This window comes from Balaenoptera acutorostrata, chromosome 1 (assembly GCF_949987535.1).
Source record: "Balaenoptera acutorostrata chromosome 1, mBalAcu1.1, whole genome shotgun sequence".
In the NCBI taxonomy this organism is placed as follows: domain Eukaryota; kingdom Metazoa; phylum Chordata; class Mammalia; order Artiodactyla; family Balaenopteridae; genus Balaenoptera; species Balaenoptera acutorostrata.
In genome coordinates, this window is record NC_080064.1 from 156,789,967 (window position 1) to 156,803,874 (window position 13,908).

At 38.1% G+C, this 13,908-nt stretch overlaps 1 protein-coding gene across 1 annotated transcript in view; it reads right to left on the bottom strand.

Moving 5' to 3' along the window:
* The window catches only part of CR1 (complement C3b/C4b receptor 1 (Knops blood group)), a 189,414-nt gene that overhangs the window by 89,710 nt on the left and 85,796 nt on the right, over positions 1–13,908 (bottom strand). The window contains 7 exon segments of the mRNA XM_057528241.1: positions 1,684–1,783; positions 2,375–2,554; positions 4,566–4,784; positions 6,593–6,678; positions 7,918–8,020; positions 8,110–8,286; positions 10,769–11,167. Coding sequence (XP_057384224.1) covers positions 1,684–1,783; positions 2,375–2,554; positions 4,566–4,784; positions 6,593–6,678; positions 7,918–8,020; positions 8,110–8,286; positions 10,769–11,167 — 1,264 coding nt within the window.

Genomic DNA, 13,908 nt, shown 5'->3' on the forward strand with positions numbered 1-13,908 from the left:
TTTTTTTCATAATCCCTGAAATACAGATGATTCCCTAGTGATGGCTAAATATGGGCTTATTGTTTTCCCTTCTGGAATTTTTGTTACATGTAATTTGAATCCCAGTACTCTTTTATACATATCTTCTCTTTTCTCTTCTTCTTCATCCTTTTCCACTTAATTCTGGGAGAATTTGATTAATTTGTCTTCTTACCCTCTGCTTTAATTTTCTACAATATTCAGTGTGTTTATCACAGAATTTTTCTTTAGTTTGACAATTGTGCTTTTCATTCATGCGCAAACATTCTCTATTTCCTAACTAGTTTCACAGAAACAGCGTGCAACTGAATCTTGTTAAAAACGTAAACAGGAGATTTTTCTAAAAGTTTCTCTTATTGCTTGGAAGTAACTCTATTTTGTAAGAGGACATGTCTTCTGATTTTTCAGATTGCTCTTTTTACATAAATTTCCTGTAACATATCATAAGCTCAATGGTTTTCTACTTTATGCCATTGAGAGGTTCACTCTTATTCCATAATACAATATAAAGAGGGTACAGACAGAGAATTTATAGATTGTACTTAAAAATGCTCGGAGAAAGACAGAAGTGTTTAGATTTACTCTAATTTCACTTTGTCAGATTGTAGGTACTATGATCTGTAAGGCCTTGGTTAGCAAATATGCTGAAGGCCACAAGTTCCTTTTCAGTGTTTATCATGGCAGTGCAAATTTAGCCCATATTCTCTAACTGGTTCAGCTGCTCCCACTGGGAGTGAGGTTGAGACTGAGCAAGGTTAAGCACCAAAAGTGTGACTGCTGCCCAGTAAACACTTTATATCTGACATTTTCACAGGGGACTCTGTTATGGGTTGAACAGGGTTCCCCAAAAAGTATGTCAAAGCCCTAGCCCCCAATCCCCATGAATGTGACCTTATTTGGAAATAGGGCCTTTGCAGATATAATCATGTTAAGATGAGGTCATTAGGGTGGGCCCTAATCCAATATGACTGGAGTCCTTATAAAAAGAGAGAACTTTGGACATAGACCCACACAGAGAGGAGAGTGCCATGTGAAGACACAGACACAGAGTGACGATGGCTATGGGAAGACAGAGGCAAAAATGGGAGTGATGCGCCACATGCCAAGGAGGCCCTGAGGTTACCATAATCTGGAAGAGGCAAGGAGGGCTCCTCCCTCAGAGGCTTTGGAGGGAACATGTCCTGCTGACACCTTGATTTTGGACCTCTAACCTCCAGAACCTTGAGAGAATAAATTTTTGTTGCTGTTCTGAGATACTCAGTTTGTCCTACTTTGTTATGGCAGCCCTAGCAAACGAATAGTGCAGTTACCTTATAAGATCTGCTTTCTACACAGTGGTTCCGCGGCCTTCCCTTTCTCTCAGCAATGTCTGCTCTGGGCAAGGGCTGTTTGTATGGTTTGACTATGCCCTCCCCCAATCTTCTTCCTTTCTACCCGGTGAATACCTCACTTTTCTTGTATGTACTGCCCTGGTTTCCAGCAAGGAGACAGATTTCCCCTCAAATCTTATCATACCTTTGTCCATTTCAATTAAGAGTTAAACACCTATGTTCAAGCTTCTTGAGAACAGATGGTAATAGCCTAGTCCTCTTTTCCAAGATATGACCAGAAGGTAGTATCGCTGTCCTGGAACTCTTGAACCAAGAGATGTTCCTGCCTACTCACCCTCTATTACAAGAAAAATTGATTCTGGATCCGAACTGGGTGTCTGTATCTATGTGCACCACACCATTCACAGGATCTGGAGGAGTTTTACATGATTTACCTTGGGAAAGAAAGAGAATTTTGGAGCCAGGAAGAGTAATTTGAACTTTTGTTAGTGTATAACAAGTTAGTCCCCACCTGACTGTAGCTTTCTGAAGAGCATATGCAATTCTGATGGTTCTACAGAGTTTGCCACCTTGAGGAACCTCACCAGACTGCCTCAGGATCACCCACCCACTAAGCACCACTTTCAAAGAGACCTCCCCTCTAAATCTCTCCTATCTTTGTCTCAAATCTCTTATCAAAATATAAAGGTAATTTGTGGCCTTATATCCCACCAGTATAAAATTTTTTATTACCTGGTTATTCAAACAGTTTATGTCTCCTTACAAAAGTTTTTCCTGATCTGGAGTAATTCATTATTCACTTCCCCATAAAAAAATGGAGTTCTCCTGCAAATATTCCTTGAAACATTCTCAGGAGATAAGCATTTCAACCAATAATTAGGGATGACCTACAAGACCAACTCTTACCTCCACCTATGTGGACATGTTTCCCAAAGTTTTCTTATCTCTAAAATTTGGAGAAATTAAATAAGATCCTATAGATACTTTGACAAACATAGGAACGCTCCAATGCAGGGCTTACTCACGTTTGCAGACATCTTTGGCACTTGACCACGTGAGGTTTTGTAGACACGTGATAGAGAATGACTTCCTGTGGTACTCAGGGCGGCATTCATACTTTAAAGATGTCCCAATGGGAAACTCAGATTCATTGGTCTGGATTTTCAACTTGGCAAATTGAAAATGATCTGGAGTGTTACAGTGACCTAGAGACCAAAAAATCAAGAACATCAGAGTTAACAAAAAGATACCCAATGCCATCCTTCCTTTTCTCTTTCTTGTTAGATTTAATATCAGAACAAAAGAAACTTTTAGTTGTGGAAAGATAATTTCCTTGTAATCTTTGAGGGGAAAGTTCCATTAGCATGTGCCCATTAGAAAATATACTATCCAGAAGGCTATTTTGCTATCTGGGCATTTTACTCATATCATTTACTGTAAAAGACAGTTCCAATTCAATTTTTCACATTTTTAGGGAGACAGAGGAGTGTTTCTGCCTAGGTTACACCTGGTCTGGTTTCTTTATACTTCAGTGCATCAAAACCCATGCTTACAAGCAAGAATGGAGAACTCAAGATGTTTCTTGAAACTAGGAAGCAGCCACCAACTTTCTAGGTCTGATTCCTAAGCTGGCCATTTCAACACAACAAGGAAATAAACAGCATCTCCTCAAAATAAAAACAACAACAAAACAAAAACAGAAACATTGTTTGAAGTGTATGTTGAATCAAATTCTAGCTTTAGCTCTAAGCCCCTACACCTAAAGCTCTAGGTTTGAGAAGTAAAAACTCACTTTGGATTCAAGTAGTATGAAATCAAAAAAGTGTATATGTTTGGAAAAATAGAAATCGTTTCCACTTGGTTTTGACAATAACTTCTCTTTTAGTTTCAATTCCAGTTGTCCTCCACCTCCCTTTCAATTATTTTTTCAAATAGTAAAAGCTATGCTAGAGCCAATTCTGCACCCAGATAATTCTCTGTATGAAGACTTGCAAACCAATTTCTCATTTCTTTAACATATAATTAAATGATTTTTCTCAATATGAAAATTTGGCTTATTTTCAGGCTTCACAGGAAATACATCCATCTATATTGCCTGTTTCTTTATTTATTTTATAGCTTGAATATTAGCTATACTAGCTTCTTGTTCAAGGAGTCCCCCTTATGACTAAAATCTACTACCTAAGGCCAAATCACACATGAAGATAGTCTGGCAGGTCTCCAGTCTAAAAAATCTAGCTGATAAAACTAGGACTGCCATCTCAGGATAAGTTACTGGTGAAAAAAGTCATAGAACTTAGGGGAAGGTTGCCTTTCACTGCCGATTCAGTGAATCTGAACTAGGTCTCTGTATTTGTAAACAGGCTCATAGGGACACCCCAAGCTGAAGCCATGGTGTTACAGAAGGAGAGTGAGGGCAAAAATGACTTCTGAATGTCCGTTCTTGGTCCCTTTCCTTTTAGAACTGCTCTTTTTATTTCCGAGTTCCTCAGCAGTCAGTATGTTATGCTGGGACTAGGGTCACTTCGACAATTTACTTTCCCCTTCCGTCTTCACTTCCTGAGTGTGGGTGTCATAGTGGTATTGGTTACCTTAGGATACCTTCTCCAGACCTTAGAAATACACACTCTATTTTGCATTTTTCCCTTGAGTTCACATTGCTTTGCTTTTTCTTTCCACCAAAGAGGGAAAACTTCAACAGCTGAAATTAGTGCAGGGCTAAGGAGCAAGTAAGCCTTAACTTAGAACTCAGCCCATACTGGCTAAAAGAATCTTTGTGTTTTGTCTACAATGCAGCCCAGTTTTCAGAGAGAACACACAGTGGTCTCTGGCCAAATAGGTAATTAAAAGCGATTTTGCCAGGCTTTGTTCTCTGCTGATCTGTGCTTCTCTCCAAAACCTGTGAAGATGGTACAACTTATGCTAGTTAAGGTTCATAGGCATTTGCTTTCAATTCCTATGCTTTGAAAACATTTTCCTTCTAATTCTAATTAGAACTAGAACCGCCACCCACTTCCTCCATCTCTTTTCACCAGCCCTCTAGAAGCAAAGATCATCAGAATCTTACATGTTGATGTATCTTAAAACCATTTATTATTGATTTGGCATTTAATTGTATCGAGTGCACAAATAAACACCACATTGTAATTACGGAATTTGGAGAGTCTGGTTTAGATATTCTGAATCCATTTGGAATGTGGGGTAGCACACACTAACCCAGAAGTCCACAGCGAGGGGCGAGACTGCTCCAAATTCCGTTCCCTTGACTGTCACTGGTACAGCGGATGGTGCTCTCCCCGGTGAGGCTGAAGATCATCCCTCTCTCTGGGTGCGGGTCACACGTGTAAGTTACTTCTTTTCCAAAAGGAAAGACTTCCAGAGGTTTTCCTGTGTGTCTCCCATTAAGGATATCAGGGGGATCTGGACACAAGATTTCTGGAAAGAAGGCAAAAGCTCTAAGTTTCACTGATGAGTTTTCACCAGCGGTAATCTATAGTCATTGGGTGTTATGGTTGGTACTACCTAAAAACAGCAAATGGACTAAATGAAGTGAGATTTCAATCCCATTTTTTAAATTGAAAAAGTACAAAAGAATTTGCCTATCCTGAATCTTCCAGACTTTTAAGTTTTCTGGATGATAGAAACTTTACACCTTAAATTACGCACCAAAACTTTTAAAGAAGAAAAAGAATCTATTGGAGAGTAACTCATTCATTTAATCAACACATATTAATTGGGCACTTATTCTGTGTCAGCCACTTGTCAGGGCTGGCTGGATAAAATGGTGAAGAACACAGATAAAGTCTCTGTCCTCCAGGGAACTTACATTTTCAGGAAATATTTCTACAATGTATTCCATATGTACTAATCACCTAATCATATGAAACCTTTCCTTAATAACTTACCCATAGTGACCATCAATCAATTATGACAGTAGTGCTGTCACAATGAATTGAAACATATATGGTTCATTGTAAAAACTCTAAATGATCCAGACTGTTTTGTTGTTGTTGTTGTTTTTGATGCATGGGATTGCTTATTATTATTTTTATTTCTTTACTTTCCGTCAGGCTTCAAATTGTTACTTCTTTCTGGTATCTGTTTGTCTGTTTAAACAGTCCTTTCCTTACTTCTATTTAGTGTTTCTTATTAGGCTTGGGATTTGGAAGAAGCTGCCTAAATTAGAAAGAGTCGTGAAAAATAAGAGAAATAGTACAATCAATAACTGAGCTCTAACCCATGCCAGTGGACAGCCATTTGTCATGTTACTTCAATGAAAGTTGGGTTTCTTGGATGACAGGATCCATACAGAAGTTATGTTTTTTTTTATAAAGCTTTACTATAAAATGCATCATAGGATAACTAAGCAGATTTCTTGCAACATAAACATTTTAGTAAAATTTGGATTATTTTAAAATTTATATATTTTCCAATCTTTAGGATCAAGTGATGAGGCAAAGTCCTATCTTCTATTGGGGAAAATACAAATGGGTAGACTAGGAGAAATCAGTGGTGGCATTGCATATAGGAGACTCATTTTTTAATCAGCTTATTATTTCTGAATCTTTCAGCATAATTTATTTAGATACAAGTTTTGAGAGTTTAAGGAGTCTTAAAACTGCTCACCCTGTGTAATGCTGTTCCCCACTTTCCCCTCATTTCTGCATTGCTCTGACCTATCATCTCCATAAGATTTAATTTGTTTATTTTCTTTCTTGTACATCTCCCCACTTGAGTATAAATAACATGGGACAGGGAATTTGTTCATCTTGTTCACTGCTATAACACCAGTGCCTGGAAGAACATCAAGCACATAGTATGTGCTCAATAAATAATTGGATGAATGAATGAATGAATGTTTCATATTTGTATATTAGCAAATAGGAATATTGTAGAGTGACTGCACCTTGACGGCATAAAAAAGAAAAAGAAAGAAGGAAGGAAGGAAAAAAGAAAGAAAGAAAGAAATTTGTCAAAGCTTCACATTAGCTAATCTCTCCTGATTCAGAGGCAAACTACAGCAGGATTTATCATGTAAAACAAAGAGACTGATCAGATGGTTCTGATCACAAGAAAGTGCATCACAACAAATTGATCCACAATAAAATATTATTAAAATAAGCAACTATTTATCAATAATTCAGATTAGAAAATAGAAGAACCATGGCTGGGGAGGCCATGGGTCAAATTACCAAACAGATTAAAGGGAGAGATTGGTCTGAAGTGTTATCCCTTCTACTCACGTTCACACACAGGAACGCTGCTGTTCCAAAGGCTTTCCATTCCAACCAAGACACAGTAACTAGCAGAACTGCCTTTTAATTGGAATCTAAGGAAGAAAATGGTAGTGAATATGTGAGCTGCTTCAGCCAAAATGCCATTCCATTTGCAAAAATCTCAGCATTTTGAGGATCTGAAACCAGCAGGTGGCAGAGGTTCAGAGGCCACATCAATCTGGAAAAGTCACAGCTTCCAGTGAGGGAGAATGGCAAAGCACAGTCACTTGGTCACATAATATAGTCCCAGCCTAAGTTGAAGAAGGCAGTTGTAGCATAGCTGCCATCTCCATGATCCTGGGCCTAGGCTCAGAGAAATCAGTCTCTCACTGAGCATCCCATGGTAAAGCTGATAAATCTACTCATAGTCATTATTGGAATAAAACATCCTCCAAGTGATGACACTGGAACAGCTAGTAAAACAGCTCCCAGTTTGGGTTGGACAAGCAGAGAATAACTGGAAAGAGAACAAAGATTGTTCTTTTGTCTCTATATTTGTGATGGTTATGCAGAAGGCTCACAACAGCACGCTGGGCTATGGAAGAGTAAGCGTGAATATTCTGGGGGGGGGGGGGAAACGAAAGGAGATTGGAAATGACTCTTGTACAAAATGCTCCAAATTTCTCAATGTATGTTGGACCCTGATGGTTCCTAAATTTTATTTGGTGCCTGTCAAGGATTCTTTGGAACATTTCGAGATCAGGTACTTTGTTGCCCATGCTTGAAACTTCCCATGTAGAGATGTGCATGCTGTGTAAGGTCAAGTGAATGACCTTACTTAAAACTTTAATATCAGCCACCATAATACCATTTCAGAGCCCTTGGCCTGTTATCAACCAGGTGATATATGATTGGATTAAAAATGCTTATTCTTATACTTTCTCTCTTATTACAAAATTCACTTTTGATGGTTAAAAAATTTTCTGAAATAATTCCTAAATGATCTTATTTTTAATAAGATTTTTGTCACATATCAAACTTTTTCTGGAACTCTCCAAATTACTCGTTTTCTTTTATGCTTGGAAAATATGATTTTTTCACTTAATGTGTCACCTATGTATACTCTTAAACATTAGTTGTATTTGTGTTTAAGCATGCCATTTAATATACGTTTCAGTTTTTCCTTCATATCTTGTTATTAGTTCCACCTGTTCCTTACTCTTAACTTCCCAAATACACTCCCCAAATTTAACATCCCTGAGTATTTCCTATTTTAAAAATCACACTAAACCTTCCCTTTTTGAATTAATCTCAATTTCAGTGTTCAGCAGGCCAGGCAAACTCACACTCACCCTTCATCACAAGTGAAGGATACTTTTGCTCCAAGCTGAAAATTAAGTGGAAAGAGTATATGTCCATTAGGTAACTGGTCCAGGAAGTCAGCACATGATTTCACTAGGAAAAAAAAAACACACACACAGGAGTGAGATGTTCCTGTGAGGGACAAAGAGACTGATCCACAAACCAGATGACAGTATAGGCACCTGCACATTTGGGGGCTGACGGGCTCCAGTCTCCCTGGGGCATACAATGCAGAGAAGCAGCCCCTCTGAGATCATAGCCGGGCTCACAGCTGTAGAACACTTCCTGCCCAGGAGAAAAGTTGTTCTTGTGGCTTGGGGTGTGTTTACCATGCAGGACTTTTGGAGGTGGCTGACATACTAGGGAAAGAGAACCAAAGTGCTGTTAACTGTGTGAAAATAACTTTTCCTCAGTGGTAAACTGGCTAAGAGAATCATAATCATAAATCTATTTGTTTTTAAAAATCTGGTAGACTAACACCCTCTCGTTTTATTGATGGCAAAATTGAACAGAGAGAGAGAGAAACAAAGACAGAGACCGAGAGAGAGAGAGAGAGTCTTGCGAAAAGTCATAGAACTGATACACTGCAGGACAGTGACTAGAACTGAGACATCTTCAGTTCATGGTTTTCCATCTAAAGTACACACCCAAGATGACACAACAAACAGTTCCCCTCCACAATTCTTCCTGTTACTGTTCACTTAGTATGCAGTTGTTAGATTGATGGATTTTTATTTTTATATTTTTATTTTTATTGACATCACCAGTTTATATCCACCTTTTTGGCAATAAGGAATGCTTGAGCCCAAATCTCATCCAACAGATTTCCCAATCACCTATCACACTCTGCTGTGACACACAAGATTCATATATCTCTTCTCATCTCTTTCCAGCTTCTCTCCAGTGGTCACGTCACCTGACATGGGTTGGTGGGGAAGATAAGTCTCCTTTCTGCACTCTCCAGGGCCAGGTCCTGCTTAACCATTCACTTCATTCCAATGAGAAGATGGGAAACCATTGAATGAAATCTTCTAAGAAACCTACAGCCCTCACAATGAGAGTGCATATTCCATACCATATGTTGTGACTGAGCCTCTGTCTCTTTATACAGTTGGTTTGAACTCAGAATCAGAATGCACTTGAATCTCCTAAATTATATAAAACTATAGTAACATGAAAAATCATTTCATTTTGGCTTAGATCAGGTCAGTTTCTCTCTCTCTGGACTTTAGCTTTCTCAAGTATAAAATGGGGCATTGGACTAGAATAAATGACCCCCTTAAGGATTTTGTAAATACTCTGATGCTGTAACACCCAATTTCAGGGCTCATCACCCCCCTGTTTTCCTTGATTAATAAGTGCACTGTGATGTGATAATTTAAGTGCTGTGCTGGTTAAATCTCTGTTGACTCCCAGCCTTACACTTCTGCATTCTCCTTTGACTGCTGGGGCTAGAAGCCTGAAAGTACAACTGCTTATCTTCCTTGCCAGCTGGGTCCTGGTTAAGCTCTGACAATTGGAGGCATATATACTAAATTAAAAGGTAGGAAGATGATAGAAGTCATTCTTCTTGTAAAGGAGGCTCAGGAAGTGGCAATTGATGGCTCTTCCTTAGCAGCAGCAACATTAACTCTATCAATGTCAATGACTGCAGGCTCCAGCAACCTCAGCTACGTTCTGGCAGCAGCAGAAGCTTCTGCAGCATGAGCAACTGGAGGAAATACCTGCTCAGTGAGTGCAGGTCCCTGTGCTCTAGCCCAGGAGGAATGGCAGCCCCCTGAGCTCTGGTAACACTGCCTTCCTCCTTTTGCTCTTCCTGCCCTTTTAACATCTTTATATTCTCTTACCTGCACTAAATCCCTCACTCCTTGAAATATCTAGAGTAGCTTTTTATTTCCCTGGCTCTGGAGTCAGGTAGGCTTGGGTTCTTGTCTTCACAGAGTTAGTATCTATTTAATCTTGGACAGTTATCTAACCTAAGACTCATTTTCTCTGTAAAACACGGAAAGAATAGTAACTACCTCATGTCTTGGTTTTAAGAATTAAGTGGGGCTTCCCTGGTGACACAGCGGTTAAGAATCCGCCTGCCAATGCAGGGGACACAGGTTCGAGCCCTGGTCCAGGAAGATCCCACATGCCGCGGAGCAAGTAAGCCCATGCACCACAACTACGGAGCCTGCAATCTACAGCCCGTGAGCCACTACTACTGAACCTGCGCACCACAACTAGTGAAGCCCGCGTGCCTAGAGCCCATGCTCCACAACAAGAGAAGCCACCGCAATGAGAAGCCTGCGCACCACAACAAGAGAAGCCACCGCAATGAGAAGCCCGTGCACCACAACGAAGAGTAGCCTCTTCTCACCGCAACTAGAGAAAGCCTGCGTGCAGCAACGAAGACCCAATGCAGCCAAAAAATAAATAAATAAATTTAATAAAAAAAAAAAATTAAGTGAATCCATAGACTATATAGCGGTGCTTAACAAGAAGAATCAGTCATTATGTATTAGCAGTTACAATACTCAAGAGTAACTAATAAATTTTTTTTAAAAAAGATTATTTTAACTGAAAAAAAGAAAGAACTGAAAGATGATGATGTCAGTAGTGACATCCCAAGGAAATTTTACATTCTTTGCCCAGATTTATCTTTGCTTCTGAGTTTGAACACATACACATGCACACACACATATACACACACCTGCTTTATTTAATGCTTCCTCCCAAGAAAACTTACCCATCCACATTGCTCACCACACATCCTCCCCCCAGAACCGACACTAAACTCCTGATCCTCCTACAACTCACATCATTTGTAGGCCCCTTCAAAGCCTCAGTCAGACTCACCCCTAGAGCAGCTGGGCAACTCCGGCCCCCACTTGTTTTGGGCCTGGCATTCAACAGTGGAGGGTCCTTTCATGACAAAGCCGGGCTGACACCTAAACCTCACGCTTTCACGTAAAGAAAATAAGCTTTTGTTCTCAGACATCCTTATTCCATTTTCAATGACTGGAGGTGTGCATTTATTAGGTGTAATGCACTGAGGGGGAGGGCCACTCCAGATGCCAACTTGATTGTCTTCACTGGTGCAATATATTGACGGCTCACCCACGAGGTCAAACAGCTTCTTTCTTCTCTCTCCAAGATTGCAGCGATAAGTCACCACTGTTCCGTATTGAAAGTATTCTCTGTTGGTGCTAATGAAATCTCCATTGGCGATGGCTGGGGGTGGCCCACAAGGAATGCCTGGGAAAAGGGAAAGCAGTGAATTAAAATAACTAGTGAGAGAAATCAAATGAGTCACTAAACTATAACTATTTTTACCTTCATTATTTGCTTTTAATCTTTGCTAATGTGTAAGTTTTTATGAAGTTGTAATTTAGGTGGGCATACCTAAGTAGAATTTGAGTATATCTGGGCAAACATGAGAATATTTATGAAACTGTAGACTACCGGATGTTAAACATTTTGAAAATCTAAACGATATAAATGGAAATATAAATTACTAATATTCATTAAAGTAGATATAGAAAGCTAGAATAGACCAAGAAACTTGTAAAAATAGAAGAAAAAATTTCACCTATAAGTTCTATCACAGTTTCAAGTAATATATACTTCTAACCGTAATTTCAGGTGTTTCACAAGAGGTAAAGGAGAGAACTTAGCAACCCATTTTATCAAGCCTAAGTTTGATATCATAATATTATACCCATGTAAAAGTGATCATATAGTACTCCACCAAAAAAAAAGCAAAATACATTTTAAAATGTAGAAGTAAGAATAGTACATAGTAGGACATAGTTAGAAAAAACTGTATTGTTCTAACACTATATAACTGGAACTAAATAACATCAACCAAAATTCCAAAAGACTTAAAATTAAAAATGAAAATTCTTTAGGAAGCTTCTGCTTCTGGTAATGGTAATCTCAATAATTCAAATCAAACATCACTCCACCCATCTCACCCCCAGAGAAAAACTAGAAATGCTGGGTAAAATATAAAACATATCAGAATGCATCAGGGTGCTAACAAACTGGTTTCATAGAAGGTTAAAATCCAGGTGAGAGCCAAGCATTTGGGCTACTTTCCCCCCTAGGAAGGTTAGTTGAACCAGGAGGGGGCATTTGATACTGAAATTAAGAATTTGGGTAAGATTAGTTGCAGTTTAGACACAGTTGAAGAAAAATCAATGAATTGGAAACTAGGACAGAAAAAAATATCCAGGACAGAACACAGAGAGACAAAAGGATCATAAATAGACAAAAGAGTAACAGAGGAACCATACTTAGAAAACTGTTTAAAGCATTTATTGCCAGAAGACCTACAGTACAAAAATGCTTAGAAAGAATTGTTTAGGCTGAAGGAAAATACTGTCACATAGAACTGATAGAACTGCAATATGGAGGAAGTGTAACAGAAAGAGTTAATGTGTAGATAAATATAAATAAATACCATTTTTATAAAAGCAGCAACTATACTGTCTTGTGAGATATATAATATATGTTAAAAAAAACAGTAGAAAATGGCAGGAGAGCATAAATGGAGTTAAACTGCTATGGTTCTTGCATTGTTTGGGAAGTGGTAAAAAGCATTATTTATAATAAATTAGATTATACAATTATAATAGGTTATAATTATAATAAATTAGATTATAATAAATCAAGTATCTATATTGGAGTCTCTAGGATAGCATTAATAAGAAAATAAAGTACAACTAAAATGTTCTTGAGGAGAAAAAAATAGAATAATAAAAATACTTGATTAATTTTAAAATGTGAGAAACCTATAACTAACTAACCTATAACTATAGTTAGTTTAAACCTAACTATATCAGTAACTATATTAATCTGAAATGTCCTAAACATTCTAATTAAAAGCAAAGATTTTCACACTGAATGAAACAACAAAATCTGAGTATATGATGTTTACAAGAGATAAATTTTATTTTATTTTATTTTATTTATATTTATTTTTTGGATGTGCTGGGTGGCTTGTGGAATTTTAGTTCCCTGACCAGGGATTGAACCCAGTCTCTCGGCAGTGAAAGCACAGAGTCTTAACCACTGGACTGCCAGGGAATTTCCAGGTAAATCTTAAATATAGGACAAAGAATGGATGAAAGTAAAAGATTTGAAACATATGTAATACAAAAACAGAAAACAAAAAAAGAAGGCTGGTGTATCTATATTGATATCATACAAAATAGATTTTAAGGCAAGAAATATTATGAAAGGTAAAGAGGGACATTTCATTATGATAAAAGAGTCAATTAAGCAGGAAAATATAATAACTCAAAAATTTCATGCATGTAATAACATAGCTTTTAAATTACATAAAGAAAAATCGCTAGAGCTGATAGGAGAGACAGACAAATCCAGTCGTATTTGGTGATTGTAGTGGTTTAAATGGTGATTCCCTAAAAAGGTATTCCATGTCCTAACGCATGGTACCTGTGAATGTGAACTTATTTGGAAAAGAGTCTTTGAAGATATAATTAAGTTAAGGATCCTGAGATGAGATCATCTTGGATTAACAGAGTAGATCTTCAATCTAAAGACCAGAGTGTTTGTAAGAGACAGAAGGGAAGGGGACACACACAGAGGAGAAGGCAATGTGCAATGGAGGCAGATATTGGAGTGATGCATCTATAAGCCAAGGAATGCCAAGGATTGCAGCAGCCACCAGGGGTAGGAGAGAGGCATAGGACAGATTCTTTCTCCCAGGAAAAGGAACCAGCCTTGCTGACACCTTAATTTTGGACTGCTGGCCTCTGAACTATGAGAGAATAAATTTCTATTGTTTAAAGCTACTACATTTGTGGTAATTTGTTATGGCAGCCCTAGGAAAGTAACACAGGTATTTTACACATTCCCATCAATAACTGAGGGAACAAGTGGAGGAAAAAAAACACAGTAAATCATATTTTCCTAAGAGACATTTGTAGAAAATGACATAAAACAACTACACCTTCTTTTCAAGGGCATAT